The sequence below is a fragment of the Medicago sativa genome, chromosome 7 (assembly GCF_051527215.1).
Source record: "Medicago sativa cultivar Bolivia chromosome 7, Bolivia_mono, whole genome shotgun sequence".
Classification (NCBI taxonomy): Eukaryota; Viridiplantae; Streptophyta; class Magnoliopsida; order Fabales; family Fabaceae; genus Medicago; species Medicago sativa.
Window position 1 is genome coordinate 61186693 of NC_140755.1, and position 16265 is coordinate 61202957.

Genomic DNA, 16265 nt, shown 5'->3' on the forward strand with positions numbered 1-16265 from the left:
AATAAGAAAATTTTAAAAAATTCTTAATACTGATTTTATAATTTTTTTTTGTTATTTTATTATCAAATTAAGATATTTCTTTCAAATCCTCTCAAAAAGATATTTCTTTCAAATGTTATTACAAAGCACCGGTCATCCACTCTCCCCACCTCTTCAATGGTGTTTTTGTGTATATATATTCAAATAAAACACTGAGAATCCAAACTTATCCAACGAGAAGAAAAACAAATTAATCATTGAAAACTAAATGAAAAACTAAAGAAAAATCAAAAAATTTATGGCAAAAACGGAGCTGTGTAAATTGAGATTTGAGACCGTCGAAGTGCAATTACATCACTCTTCATATATTTATATCCAGACTTCGTCAAAAAAAATAAAATTATATCCAGACAAAAATATTTGGATGGTGTGGAAAATATCAATTGGATGAGTTGCATATAAAATGAAGCAAAGACACGGCAGCGTCCAGTGGCGGAGCCAGCCAAAAAATTTTGGGGTGGCCGCATTCCGCCATCAGAGAAAAAATTGAAATTTTTTTATGGAGAATTCTTACAAAAGAAACAATCATGTGATTATATGCAAATCTAATTAACCAAATCACAAATCAAATTCATTAACAAATGAATTACCTAATGACAAAAATTCACCAACTATGTTGATCTAAAAAAAGCAGCTAGGAAAGATGAAGTTGATTTAGAAGATGGTCTTCAAAAACAAGGTGGTGTTGAATTAACCAAAGAAGGAGTGAGATTATGAGCTCCGGAACAAAAACTCAAGTGATTAGTAATTACTGGACAAGTTTATAAGGATTAGTAATATCAATTAGGAACTTTAAACCTTTTAAAATATCAATAAGAATTGCAAACTGGGAAAACAAAATCAAAGAAAAACAAAATCTGTAGCAATAATGGAAATTAGAAATTTATACATTGTAGCCAAAATTTAAAGTACATGAATGAGAATCTGAGGGAAAACAGTTTTGAGAAAGTAAAGCTGCAAAATAAGGAACTAATCTTAGCAAAACTACTACAAACATTTTTGACCTTTCTTGGAGTACCCTCCCCAATCTGAACCACAAGGCAAAAAAATTCTCATTTATTGTCCATCATCAAATACATGGATGGATAAACCAAATATAAGTAAGTTTACAAGGTACCTTAACTTGCCCATGGTACCCTCCCTGTTTCACTTGACATAACATAGGCCCCAAATCAACATATCTTATACAGTTATGCTAATCATATCAAGGATTTCTTGTTTGATATTGTTTCATTCTATAACTTTTCAATTATCAAACTACAGTTACCATATAATGAACTATGTAAAGGGCTTGAACTTACTTGTATCTGTCCACAATGTCCACTGACCATATCAATGTCCGCAAGATCCATCATTCTCCTACTAGCTCATAAACCTGTTAATACAAAATAAAATAAAATCTCATTTTTGCCTTCACATAATCACAGTCAGATTTGTTGGTGTAAAAATATTTACTAATAATTGGCCACTACTTTAGGTAATCAGAATCGGTATCAGATGTAAAACAGGTTCAAACCTATGCAACCCAAAAGCCACTACTCATTCTTATGATGGAGTTTCAGGTGGTTATGATGAAGCCTGAGAGAAAATGAAGCAGCAACCAAAGAAGGAGGAAAGTTTGAAGTAGAAGAGGAAAATAAGTAACACGGCTCAAACTGAAGTAGAAGAGGAAAATACATGGATGGTTATGATTGGCCATGGCATAATAATAATATTGAGATTACCTTAGGGGTATTATAGTCTTTTCACGAAATAAATGGGTAGGCCATGGCCTACCCCAGTCCTCGTGTAGCTCCGCCTCTGGCAGCGTCCCCGTCAATTTAGATCATTTGGCAAGGGATAATGCATAATAGATGCAGAGACTGGGTTCGAACTCCGGACACCCACTTATTCAAAGGTGAATTTCTCTAGCCGCTATCCTACTTCACCAAAAAAAAAAAAACAGCAACAACAAATTTCATTCTAGGTTTTGTGGGAATTTGGGAAGATAATTTGGAGAATATGTTTAGGTTTGAAGTAGACGTCTTATGGTTGTTTTAGGTCAATTTCTGAGCATATAAATAGGAAAACATCAGAATATGAGTTTTTTTTTTTTTTTCAGCATTGCTATATATCACGACAAAATTCTTCAAGAAAATTTCCCCAATCACTAAATATTATATAATCTTCAATAATTACTATTAAATTTAAAATCAGTCACCATGTAACTAAGTAAGCTTCTCCCACACTGTCCACTTTTATTTTAGTCGTTTGTGTAGAAAATATAGATGCCACCTCCGGTCACTATTACAAACAAAAATCAACTTTTTAGGTTCATTTATTAGATGACGTATTCAGTCAATAATATAGACCAAATACATCATTTAATGAATGAACCTAAAAAATTGATTTTTGCTTATAATAATGACCGGATGGAGTATTGGGCAAACAAAAATGCCTAACTTTTGAAACTTATATATATATATATATATATATATATATATATATATATATATATATATATATATTATTTTTTTATTTTTTTACGGCAAATCATGTTGATTGTTAATCAAACCTTTTTTTCATTGTGATAGAGAGTGGTTGGAGCATCTTGTTGTGTGTAATGGTTAAAAAAAATCAATTCGCATATTTGTCGTGAATTTCTTTTTGTGAGATTAAGCATTTCCGTTTTTTTTTTTTTTATCTCATCTTTACATAGCAAACGAATTGCATACTTTTGAGTGGTGTAAAATTGATTTCTGCGGAAGCTTAAACCCTAGGTTGATTCACTGATTCAGGTTGTTCATCAAGGATATTGAGGTTCGGTTTACAATATCAATTCTGTTTTCATGATTCTATTTCTTTTCTTTCAAACCTTAGTCGTGCAATTTTAATTTCATTGTTGGTTAACACGAATATTGTTATTGCTCTAATCTATTTTGTGATAATCCGTTGATGCTTTCAAACTAGAGTCAGATTATTCGAATCAAAACTGAGCAAATCGGGTCTTAACTTTCCGAGTTTACCAAGTTTACGTTCCTAGGTATCAAAATCGTGTTAACTCGGAGGAAAACTCGGTTTCTGATAAAATCGGAAGGTTTGACGAGTTTGACCGAGTTAACACTCTGTAAACTCGTGTAAACTCGACCGTGTTTACCGAGTTTTACGAGTTTACATCTAAAAAATAAAATAAAATCTTTTTTTTGTTCAAAACCCAATTCATTTTCTTTACAATAACACGTTGTTCCTGAAATGAAACGTTTCTTTTTCTTTCTTCTGTGAGTTCTCAAACCATGAACAGGGAAGCACATACCAGTTAGGGTTGCGATTACGACGGTGGAAATTCAGATTTCGATGTCGGTGATTGCGACGCCGGTTAGGGTTGCGGTGGTGGTGTTTGTTGATCTTTTGAAGAAATTAACTAGTTCATTTTTTAGATAGTTTTATTAACAACTTTAGGAACTTGTGAAACTTTCTTTTTGGATGGTTTTATGGATGGCTTAAACTTAAAGACTTATGAAACTTATGATTTTGTGCGTTAATTTTTGTATTTCGATGCTAAGTTAAGCATAATGTTTTATCATGATCGATCATCTTAAATTGAGTGTTATTTCATTTTTTTTTTCAAAATAATTGAAACCCCCCATTTTATGTTATCGCATTCTAATTACAATGTTCTTATTTGATCATTTTTAAGTCAGAAATCCTCGTGAGGACGACCAAAATTAACTACCTTGTATGTTATATATTAAAATGTGATACTTAGCCTGTGGAAAAACATGAGTTAGGTATCTAATACTAAGAAATTAAAAGCCAAGCAAGGAATGAATAAAAGGAGAAGCCGCATGGTAACAGAGGGAAGACATATAGTTAAATTCTAGAACAGTAAAAGCAAATATCCTTTTTCCATGAATTTTACTTTTCTTGTCCAATGAGTAAAGTGATGGACATTATATAGTAGTGAAGATTGGGGATAAAACTCGATTAAAGTGAAGGTGTAATATTTTTTTTAAGCAAGCATATTTACTTATCTTGTTCATTAGGTAAAGTTTCAAGAGCTTGAAAATTTAAAGCACTACACTGAGCCCATCTATATATATTACGCATTTTGATTTGTATTTTCATCAAGTTTGAAACATCAATATCCCTCAACCATTATCATATTGAATGAATGATGGCATCCCAAACTACCCTTGAAAAAAAAATTGTGGAGCTAGAAAATTCAAAGCAAATACCACAAAATACACGACCAAAGATACAAAGGGTGGCAGAATATCTCAGAAATAGAAAAAACTTTGAGAAGCATTACTCACCCAAGTTAGTGTCAATAGGTCCTATCCATCATGACAATACAAATCTGAAGACAGGAGAGAAGTACAAGCTTATGTGGGCATCAAAATACCTCGAGAATACAGGCCGCAATCCACGTGATCTACACAAAAAGATTGCCGATAACATTAATGAACTGAAGGGTCGTTTTAGCAATGATGTTTTAACTTTAACCAGCAACTCTCTTGAAGGCTTTGGTAGCCTTGAAGAAAAGTTGTCGTGGATGTTGTTCGTGGATGGATGTTCTTTGCTACATATCTTGGAGAAAGCCAAACTTGATGAACCAGGGCACATGAATATTAAGGTTGATCAACTGGTTCTTGTGATGATGGATGTGCTTTTGTTGGAGAATCAACTTCCTTACGTAGTACTCCAGCTATTGTGGAAAGACGACAACGAGAATGAATTGAAAAATACCATGATAGATTTCCTCAAATGTCATCATTGGGCCACACCAGATAATAAGAGGAACCGGCGGGGGCGACGCAATCAAGAGACTACCAATACGGTTCCAGACAAAAAAGGAAAAGAACATAGTGTATTGATAATGAATGTGGCCGAGACACCCACTCATCTTCTTGATCTTCAGCGTAATATCATCCTCATTACATCTACACCCAAGGTACAGTAGAAATAACGACAGAAATATTAGGGACAAAAGTAAAAAAATTTACTAAATTTTTGTCTTTAAAACTTAACGACAGGATTAGAAAAATATTTTTCCTTTTTCCATTTCTAAATTTCATCACTATTTCAAAAAAAAAATTATTAGTTTAAGTTTACCTATCATTAATTTTCAAGTTTTTGAGAAATATACTGGCACAATTTCTATTTTAGATATAATAACATATGCCCTTAGTGCACAAGTTAGTATTTACAAAGTCGAGGATAGTGATTAGATAGGGGTGTGCATAATAGTGATTAGAGGGTTAAACTAAAATAAAATAATTAATACTACGTAGAAAAGATAAAATAACACTTGTTTTTAAATATTTATTCTTTGCAAAATGCGATATTTTATTAAGGTAAGAGGAATGAAATTTTGAAAATTTTATTGTTATGATCCAATCCATTTATGTTTAAAACATAGATTAAAAATGACGAAGCTATCAAAGAGAATTGGAGTAAGAAGAATCCAGATGAAAACGTCAAAATGATGACATACAGGAACATACAAGATCTAAAAGCAGTAGGAATAAGACTTAAGTCAAGCAAGACACGGAGGCCTAGAGACATTGATTTCTCCGAAGGATGGTTCGCTGCAGAACTAATTCTTCCTGAGATCGTTGTGGACGACACATCAGCCGCCACTTTCCTCAACCTGATAGCATATGAGATGTGTCCAGATTTTGAGAACGACTACGGGATTTGTTCTTTTGCAGCTTTCATGGACTCGCTTATCGACCATCCTGAAGATGTGAAGGTACTGAGATCAAAAGGGATTTTGCTCAATTCCCTTGGGAGTGATGAGGAAGTTGCCAAACTTTTCAATATCATAAGTACTGACTTGGTACCTAACACAGAAACATATTTTGGAGTTAGAGCCAAAATACATGATCATTACTGTAATAGATGCAATACATGGATAGCAGAGGCTTTACACACTTACTTCAGCAGTCCTTGGGCCATTACTGCATTCATTGCTGCTCTTATCGCCCTTGTTCTTACTTTCATTCAGACATGGTTTGCGATTAACCCGGCTTGCTAATAAAGGTGGTTCGTTATGGCAATGTTGCTTTCATACGATTAAAATTTCGTAACAAAAATAGGTCGAGTGAGTGTTGATAATGCACCGACCATAATAATTGTCTTCTGGTAAGGCAAGTAGTGTACTTCACTTCTCTGTGGTTTGTTTTGAAGTTTTGGTTTAAGTTGGTGTGTCCCTTCTTGAGTCTTGACTATGAGTATCTCAGATATAAAGAGTGCCTTTTCTGTGTTGTGTGCTTGAATTGAAACATGAATTTTCATATTTCAAGTTAATTTATTTAAATTAATATTCTCATAGATGATCTGCATGTTTCTACATTGTTGAGATTATGTCGATTTTGTTTAAATGAGTTATTTAATATTGTGTTCATCGACATTGCAGTAAGTGAATAGACCAAATGAGCTAATAAGACAAGTATACTATAGAGTATTACTAGACATGGCAACACACAAAGTATTGGTTACAAAATAACCTAACAACAGATAAGTGTGGTACATAAAAAACCGAGATACGTACAGTTAGTGCCATCTTTCCATTAGTAGAGCTTAAAAAAAGTCAATTAGTTGTCTTGTTCAGTAGGTAAAAAGTCAACAGTAAGTGTTTCTTGCATTCCTCCTTGTCAGAAGTAGCAAGGCAACAATGCCATATTTACATTTATCTATAATTTTATCTCGTGTGCGGTGTAACAATCTTTTCACATTTCCTGTATGTAGTTGATTGTTTTGTTTATTTGCTTATATGTACTTTAGAAGTGCATGTAGATAGTAAAACTGGTGGGGAGATTTCTCTTAGAGAAACATGAACCTGGTGGTGAGAATAAACTAGAATTTGATTAGATGTACTTTAGTTTGTTCTGATGACATATAGTCAAATTCAAGAATAGTAAAAGCAAAGATCCTTTTACTTTTCTTGTCCATTGAGTAAAGTGATGGACATATAAAGAGGACAGGTATAAAAACTGATTAAAGTTGAAGTGTAAGATTTTTTTAATCAAGCATATTTAGTTGTCTTGTTCATTAGGTAAAGGTTTGAGAGCATGAAAAACTAAAGCACTATATTGAGCTTATATAATACACATTTTGATTTACATTTTCGTCAAGTTTGAAAGATCAATATCTCTCAACCATATGATGGCATCCCAAATTATTAAAGAAAAATTTGTGGAGTTACAAAAATCAAAGCAAACACCCCAAAATTCACGACCAAAGATACAAAGGGTGCAAGAGTATCTCAGAAATAGAAAAAACTTTGAGAAGCATTACTCACCCAAGTTAGTGTCGATAGGTCCTATCCATCATGACAACACAAATCTGAAGTTAGGAGAGAAGTACAAGCTTAGGTGGGCGGCGAAATACATAGAAAACACCCGACAAATTCCAGAGGATCTACACAAAAAGATTGCAGATAACATTGATGAACTGAAGAGTCATTTTGGCGACGATGTTTTAACTTTAACTGGAAAGTCTCTTGAAGGCTTTGGAAGCCTCGAAGAAAAGCTGTCATGGATGCTGTTCGTGGATGGCTGTTCGTTGCTGCATATCTTGGAGAAAGCCAAGCTTGATGAACCAGGGCACATGAATATTAAGGTTGATCAACTGGTTCTTGTGATGATGGATGTGCTTTTGTTGGAGAATCAACTTCCTTATGAAGTACTCAAGCTATTGTGGAAAGATAACGACGAGAGTGAATTGATAAAAAGCATGACGAATTTCCTCGACTGTCATCATTGGGCCACACCAGATGAGTCACAGCCAGATAAGGAGAAGGACATGGTTCCAAAAGGAAAGGGAGAAGGGGAACATAGTGTATCAATACCATTACCACAGTCAGAGACAACCACTCATCTTCTTGATCTTCAGCGTAAAATCATCCTCACTACATCTAATTCCAAGGTACAATAGAAATAACAAAAAAAAAAAAGTACTAGAAAAAATTGAAATAACAACAGAAATTACAAACAAACAAAACTATTAGGTTACTAAATTTAAGGGCAGAATAAGAAACAGAGTTTGTTTCATCAGTACATTTCAACTATTTTTATTAGTTTTATGTCTATCTACCATTATCATAATTACAAAGGGGAGGACAGTAATCAGAGGGGTGTACATAATAGTAATTAGAGGATTAAACTAAAATAAAATAATTAATACTGCATAGAAAAGATAAAATAACACCCTTTTCTTGACTTTTGATATTTTTGAGGGGGAAATAACACTTTTTTTTAAATTGCTCAAATGTGATTATTATTGCTGCACATAGAAAGTTAAGATTTGAATATTTTTTATTATCATGAGTAAATGATCCAATTCATTTCTGATTAAAACATAGACTAAAAGCAATGAAGCTAACAACAAGAAACGGAGTCAGAAGAATTCAGAGGAAAATGACAAGAAGAATGCAAAGGAAAATGTCAAGATGATGACTTACAGGAGCATACAAGATCTAAGAGCAGTAGGAATAAGACTTAAGTCAAACGCAACACGGAGGCCAACAGACATAGATTTCTCTGCAGGATGGTTCGCTGCGAAACTGACTCTTCCTGAGATCGTTGTGGACGACACTTCAGCTGCTACTTTCCTTAACCTGATAGCGTATGAGATGTGTCCAGATTTTGAGAACGACTATGGAATTTGTTCTTTTGCAGCTTTCATGGACTCACTCATTGACCGTCCTGAAGATGTGAAGGAATTGAGATCAAAAGGGATTTTGCTCAATTCCCTTGGGAGTGATGAGGAAGTTGCCGATCTTTTCAATATCATAAGTACTGACTTAGTACCTAATACAAAAATATATTTTGAAGTCAGAGAAAAAATACATGAGCATTACTGTAATAAATGCAAGACTTGGATAGCACTGGGTTTTCACACTTACTTCAGTAATCCTTGGGCCATTATTGCATTCCTTGCTGCGTTTATCGCCCTTGCTCTAACTTTCATTCAAACATGGTTTGCGGTTGACCCGGCTTGCTAGTAAAGGTGGTTTGTTATGGCAATGTTGCTTTTGTACGATTAAATTATGTTACAAAAATAGGTCAAGTGTGTGTTGGCATTGCACCGTAATAATTGTCTTCTGGTAAGGCAATTTGTGCACTTCAATTCTCTAAGGATTGTGTTGAATTTTTTTTATGAATTTTTGGGTTAAGTTGGTGTGTCCCTTGAGTATCTCATAAATGATGAGTGCCTTTTTTCTTTGTGCTGTCTGTTTGAATTGAAACATAAATTTTCATATTTCAAGTGTATTTCTAAGAACTTCTGTTGAATTGTGTTATTTCAGAACAGTTATTTCAACTAATGAACCATTAGTCTATTACTTGTATTATTTTATAACTGTTATTTCTGAGTTTGACAGAAATTACGCTTTGGTTAGTGTGAAAATCTACAGATGATATTTGTATTTCATTGTTCTATCCCTTCGTAACTGATCATTATCTATCGATTAAATATTTCAATTTCAAAGTTGAGGTACCGAAGAGGGATAATCTATCAAGTAATTGTTTACTTAATCGATTAAAGATGCCATTTCTGTAAAAATATAAAGACGTTTTCACATTCATTTCAATCTCTTCAATAACTATAAAAGTATAAATTCCACAGATTACAGGTCCTGCTACTAGTATACCAAATACGTGCTAAATGATAGGACTTGTAACAATTCATCATGCATTCATAAAAATAAGATAAATTTATTTCTAAATTTATACACCTTCCCAAACTCCACTGAATCAGAGTCGGGTAGGCCAATCTAGATCATCCAAATTTGATCAAAGGCTAACTCATCATAACCTGCTCACAGGTGTCCACTAAGGACAATTTTCCGGGTAAAGGCTTGAGCGCTAGAACCCCTAGTTCCTCAATATAAAGGCTAACTTATACTCTCCTTACAAGTACACACAATTTCTACCCTATGTGTCTCTTAGCCACAACGTTTACTTATTTGACCATGGAATGTTTGCAGGTACACCACTTCCCTCCAGAGAAGAAGGAAGTTAATAATCGAAAGAAGAAAGTACATACAATCTACCCTAAATGCCCCTCAACCATAGTGCTCACAAACAATAGATCTCAAGTATGGCGTTCAAATCGACAATATGTTTTGTGGAGTTTTTGTTTTATTTTATTGATTCAGCTTAGCACGTTGAACCTTTGAATGAAACAATGCTATTAAAATTAAAGCTATTAACACATTGCCTAGTAATAAAATAATTTCAATAGTTGTACCAAAAAAAAAATTCAATATTCATGTATATATTTATATGGGGGCTTGTAACTTACTTTCATCTAAGAACATGAAAGAGTGAATTAGCTAGCCTAGCCTACTCCCAAAATCCTGTTTCCATGAATTTTACTTTTCTTGTCCACTGAGTAAAGTGATAGACATTATATAGATTGTTCTGAGGACAAGTTACTTTAGTAACAAAGAGGGAAGGTATAAAAAATCTATTAAAGTGAAGTGTAACATTTTTTTGAAGCAAGCATATTTACTTATCTTGTTCATTAGGTAAAGGTTTGAGAGAATGAAAATCTAAAGCACTACACCGAACTCATATTATATAATACACATTTTGATTTATATTCCTCAACCATTATTATATTGATTGAATGATGGCATCCCAAACTATTAAAGAAAACTTTGTGGAGTTAAAGAATTCAAAGCAAACACCCCAAAATTCACGACCAAAGATACAAAGGGTGCAAGAGTATCTCAGAAATAAAAAAAACTTTGAGAAGCATTACTCACCCAAGTTGTTGTCAATAGGTCCTATCCATCATGACAATCCGAATCTGAAGTTAGGAGAGAAGTACAAGCTCATGTGGGCATCAAAATACATTGAAACCACTGGACTTATTCCAGAGGAGCTACACAAAAAGATTGTTGATAACATTGATGAACTGAAGGGACATTTTAGCGACGATGTTTTAACTTTAACTGACGAGTCTCTAAAAGGCTATCATAGCCTTGAAGAAAAGTTCTCGTGGATGTTGTTCCTGGATGATGTTCTTTGTTGTATATCTTGGAGAAAGTCAATCTTAATGAGCCGGAGCACATGAATATTAAGGTTCTTGTGATGATCGATGTGCTTTTGTTGGAGAATCAACTTCCTTATCAAGTACTCAAGCTATTGTGGAAAGATAACAACGAGAGTGAATTGATAAAGAGCATGAGGAAATTCCTCAGCTGGATTAGCTTGGCCTCAAGGTCAGAGATGGAGGAGGAAGTAGAAGGAGAACATAGTGTATCAATAACAAATGAGTCCCAGTCAGAGACACCCACTCATCTTGATCTTCAGCGCAAAATCATCCTCGGTACATCCAAGTCCAAGGTATATTATGAGAGAAAGAATGAACAAAGATTATTCTCATTATTATTGAATGAATACAAGATACACCTATATATAGTTGCTAGGAGGTACACAATATTACAATGAGTTGTATCATAGAGTAACAATACTCTTCTAACTAACTGAAAACTAAATGAAAGCTAGCTAGGGCATAGTAACTTGTTGCGCAAGTTATCTATCCAAACACTCCTTATTGTCATGTTTGTCTTCATTATGTATTAGCCCCCCACAAGTTGAAGGATGGTAAATGTCAACCATGTTCAACTTGGATAATAAAATGCTGAAAGGCTGAGGAAGAAGAGCTTTGGTGAAGAAGTCAGCTATCTGTGCTTTGGAAGAAATAGGAAGCAGCTTCATTACACCAGCCTGGAGTTTATCACGCACAAGATGGCAATCAATCTCCAAGTGTTTAGTGCGTTCATGGAAGACAGGGTTAGCTGCAATATGTAAGGCGCTTTGATTGTCACAATACAAGACAGGCAGCTTAACAGTTTGAAGCTTTAAATCCTGAAGCAGATAAAGAAGCCACTGAAGCTCACAAGTAGCAGCTGCAAGTGCCCTATATTCAGCTTCTGAGGAGGACATAGAAACAGTTAATTGTTTCTTGGTGCGCCAAGAGATCAAGGATTTGCCCAGAAAAAAACATTGCCCAGAAATATATCTTCTGGAGTCCAAACAACCAGCCCAGTCAGCATCAGAGAATCCAAACAACTGAAGAGTTGAAGTTCTAGGGAAAAATAAGCCTTTGCCTGGAGAGGATTTGAGATACTTGAGTACTCTCATGGCAGCAGTATGGTGAATCTGAGTGGGCTTGGTAAGAAACTGACTTAATTGTTGTGTAACAAATGTAATGTCAGGCCTGGTTGTGTTAAGATATAACAATCTTCCAATCAATCTTCTATAAGCAGAAATATCAGTGTAAGCTGGACTAGAATCATTGTATAGCTTGATGGAAGAATCAGAGGGAGTTGAGACAGGTTTTGAGTGAGTGAGACCTGAATCAGATAGGAGATCCAAGCAATACTTCCTTTGACATAATGAAATACCCTCTTTAGAATGAGCAACTTCCAAACCCAGGAAATACTTAAGTTGACCCAAATCCTTGATCTTGAAAGAAGCATGAAGGATGGATTTAATGATACTGAACTCAGATAAAGAGTTGCCTGCTAAAATGATATCATCTACATAAACCAATAGTATAGTAAATGTAGTAGCAGTTGATTTAGTGAAGAGAGAATGATCTGAGTTGGCATGTTTGTATCCTTGATCCAATAATAAAGAGGTCAGCTTCTCATACCATTTCCTTGAAGCCTGTTTCAATCCATAGAGAGATTTAACCAATTTGCAAACCTGATTAGGTTTAGAGACTGTGATGCCTGGTGGTAATTGCATGTACACATCTTCTTGCAATTCACCATGAAGAAAGGCATTATTCACATCTAACTGATGAATGAACCAGTTGTGTATTGAGGCCAAAGCAATGACAAGCCTGACTGTTGTCATCTTGGCAACAGGTGAATATGTAGCAAAATAGTCCAAACCCTCTATCTGGTTAAATCCCTTAGCAACCAAACGTGCTTTGAATCTTTCTATGGAGCCATCTGCATGATGTTTGATCTTGTAGACCCATCTGCAGCCAATAAGTTTGATATTGGGAGGCAGGTCAACAATCTGCCAAGTTCCAGTTTGAGCAAGAGCAGTAAGTTCAGTCTCCATGGCCTTTTTCCAACAGTCAAATTTACTTGCTTCAGCATATGATTTGGGCTCAGTGTGTGTTTGAAGTGACAAAACAAAATTGAAATGTTGGTTAGACAATTTATTATAGGAAAGAAAATCAGTAATAGGATAAGCAGAAATATTATTGCAGGAAGGAGAAGATGATTGATTTGAGAGATGGCATACAAAATCCTTTAGGTGTGATGGTGAATTTCTAGTTCTAGAGGATCTGATAAGGGGAGGTATTTCAGGAGGTGGAGCAGGAAGAGATGGAGACTGAGAGGGAAGGTCATCAAAAGTAGAAGGATGAACAACAGATGAACTATCAGGTGCAGTATCTGAAACAGGAGAAGGTTTTGTGGGAAAATAATCCCAATGAGTAACATTAGGATTGATGTAAGGTAAGATGTGATCATGAAATGTGACATGTCTAGAGATGAAGATTTCTCTTGAGTTCAAGTCATAAAGAACAAAGCCCTTGAAACCTGACTTGTAACCCAAGAAAACATATTTTCTGGCTCTTGAATCAAGTTTAGTTCTATGAACCTGAAGAGTGGATGCATAACATAAAGAGCCAAAGACTTTAAAAGAGTTAATATCAGGTAATGAATCATACAAGACCTGATAAGGGGAAAGATTTTGAAGCAAAGGAGTGGATATTCTATTGATCAAGAAGGTAGCATGCAGAACTGCATATGACCAAAAATGTTTAGGGAGTTTGGATTGGAACAATAAAGCTCTAGCAACATTCAAAATGTGTTGATGTTTTCTTTCAACCCTACCATTTTGTTGGGGTGTTTCAACACAAGATCTTTGGTGCTCAATCCCTTTAAAAGCATAAAATTCAGGAATGAGAAACTCAGGGCCATTGTCTGATCTAATGGTTTTAGGAGTGATATGATGTTGTGTTTCAATATTGTGAATAAAATTTTTGACATGTTGGGAAACCTCAGATTTTGATTTGAGTAAAATAACCCAAACAAATCTGCTAAAATCATCTACAATAGTCAAGAAATATCTGTGGTTATGAACTGAAGCAATAGCAAGAGGACCCCAAATATCTAAATGAAGCAATTCAAATTTTGAAGAAGCATGAGATTTACTAAGAACAAAAGACAGCTTTTTATGCCTAGCAAAGTGACAAATATCACATGTAGCTTTATTATCACAAGTAATAGATGGATACAAATGGTTCATATGAGACATTCTCTGATGAGAGAGATGTCCAAGCCTAAAATGCCAAATGGCTGAAGAAGGTATTACATTGAAAGAAGATTTATTGGAATCAGAAAAATTACAAAGGGTGGGGGAAATTTTATTGGAAAGGGAAGGTTGGCTAGAAGTAGAAGCATGCTGCACCAATTTGTATAAGCCATTTGTCTTCTCACCCAAACCAATCATCTTCTTGGAATTCATTCCCTGAATGGTACAGCTATTAGATGAAAAATTTACAATACAGGAAAGAGATTCACACAATTTGGAAACTGAAATGAGATTGAGTTTGAAAGAAGGACAGTATAAAACATGAGTTAAGTATAGGTAAGAAGTAAAAGATACAGTGCCAGCATGATCAACTATAACAGAACTACCATTAGGTAAATTAACATATGTAGGTTTAATTTTGTAAAATGAAGAAAATGAAGATAAAGAGGAACATATATGATCATTAGCTCCAGAATCTAAAAGCCAAAAATCACAATTTGTTTGAATAGAACAAGAAATGACACTGAAACTACCTGTCTGAGAAGCATAACCAGATGAATGATCTGGGAATGAAGAGGTGTTGATGTGATTTGAGACAGGTCCTGAAGAGGGAGAAGCTGAAGAAAGTAAATTTGCTTGTTGCAATAAGGCCACGAGGTGATCATACTTCTCTTGTGTCAAACTGAAACTAGAACTAGATGCTACCATATCAGAAGTTGAGGAAGATTTACTTCCATCAGAAGCTTCAACATTAGTGGCATTGGTTGAATTATGGGACTTAGTAGAGTTGGGGTGCCCATGTTTCAAGTAACAAAATTCAACAGTGTGATTGTATTTATTGCAAAAGGTGCAATATCTACCACTTGATTTGTTGTTAGAAGCATTAACAGGTCCTTTACCCTTGTTACCAGCAAACTTCTTTGAATCATAAACATTAACAGAAACACTAGATTCATCAAGGGAAATAGGTGTGGGAAGTAAAGAATTTTGACTTTCTTCCTGAACCACAAGTGAATACACTTTGTTTATTGGAGGTAAAGGATCCATGAGAAGAATTTGAGTCTTAACCACAGAGAATGACTCATTCAATCCAGTCAAAAATTGCATGATCTGGTCCTCAACTCTATAATTCTTTGCCATACGAATTGCATCATTTCTACATGTATGAACACAATTGCATGTAGGAATAGGACGATGGGAGTTCAATTCATCCCAAAGAGTACGAAGCTCAAGAAAATACTCTAACACGGACTTGGTACCTTGCTTAAGATTGTTGATTTGAGAACGCAAATTAGAGATACGAACACGATCAACTTTGGCAAAACGCTCTTTCAAATCTTCCCAAGCTGAGATAGCAGTATCATGAAACACAATGGTTTGAGCAATGGATTCAGAAACAGAATTCAGAATCCAAGAATGAAGAAGATAATTGCAACGTTCCCAAGTATTTCGATTAAGATCATCAAAATCAGGAATTGGTATAGATCCATCAATAAACACAAGCTTGTTCTTTGTGCCAAGAGCGCGTTTCATAGAACGGCTCCAAGCAAGGTAGTTGGATCCATCCAATTTGGGAGAAACAGTGAGAGATGTAGGATTCTCGCTAGGATGAACGTAAAATGGAGAATCAGTATCTGGAGAATTGTTGCGTGGAGCCATGGAAAAACAGAGAAGAAAACGAGAGAAGAAGAAAGAAGAAACTGCGAAGAAAAACGCAGAAGAAACAGAGGAACAAGAAGCTTCAAGATGAAGCAATAGAACGAACGAGAAGCTTTAGTATGAAGCAAGAAAGAAAGAAGGAAGAAGAAAAAGCTTCAAGATGAAGCTTTAATGGCGGAAGCGATGTAACTGAATCGTAACTAACTTTTCCAACCAATTGGGAACCAGGCTCTGATACCATATTATGAGAGAAAGAATGAACAAAGATTATTCTCATTATTATTGAATGAATAC

General features: G+C 34.8%; 2 protein-coding genes, 1 long non-coding RNA gene and 1 pseudogene across 4 annotated transcripts; 3 read left to right on the plus strand and 1 right to left on the minus strand.

Annotated features, from left to right (window-relative positions):
- Positions 1-879: 879 nt before the first annotated feature.
- LOC146907376 (uncharacterized) lies at positions 880-1838 on the minus strand. The gene is made up of 2 exons (XR_015018149.1): positions 1556-1838; positions 880-1414 (listed from the first exon to the last, which is right to left on the minus strand). It is a non-coding gene; the product is annotated as an uncharacterized LOC146907376 (long non-coding RNA).
- Positions 1839-4030: 2192 nt separating this feature from the next.
- LOC146907377 (UPF0481 protein At3g47200-like) lies at positions 4031-6351 on the plus strand. The gene is made up of 2 exons (XM_085730529.1): positions 4031-4969; positions 5438-6351. The coding sequence occupies exons 1-2, from the start codon at positions 4190-4192 to the stop codon at positions 6053-6055; spliced, it is 1398 nt and encodes a 465-aa protein (XP_085586655.1). The 5' UTR covers positions 4031-4189; the 3' UTR covers positions 6056-6351.
- Positions 6352-6406: 55 nt separating this feature from the next.
- LOC146907378 (UPF0481 protein At3g47200-like) lies at positions 6407-9364 on the plus strand. The gene is made up of 2 exons (XM_085730528.1): positions 6407-7947; positions 8384-9364. The coding sequence occupies exons 1-2, from the start codon at positions 7183-7185 to the stop codon at positions 9023-9025; spliced, it is 1407 nt and encodes a 468-aa protein (XP_085586654.1). The 5' UTR covers positions 6407-7182; the 3' UTR covers positions 9026-9364.
- A 1271-nt stretch (positions 9365-10635) lies between these two features.
- LOC146907379 (uncharacterized) lies at positions 10636-14747 on the plus strand (annotated as a pseudogene). Its single transcript, XR_015020592.1, has one exon. The product of XR_015020592.1 is annotated as an uncharacterized LOC146907379 (transcript).
- Positions 14748-16265: the final 1518 nt, after the last annotated feature.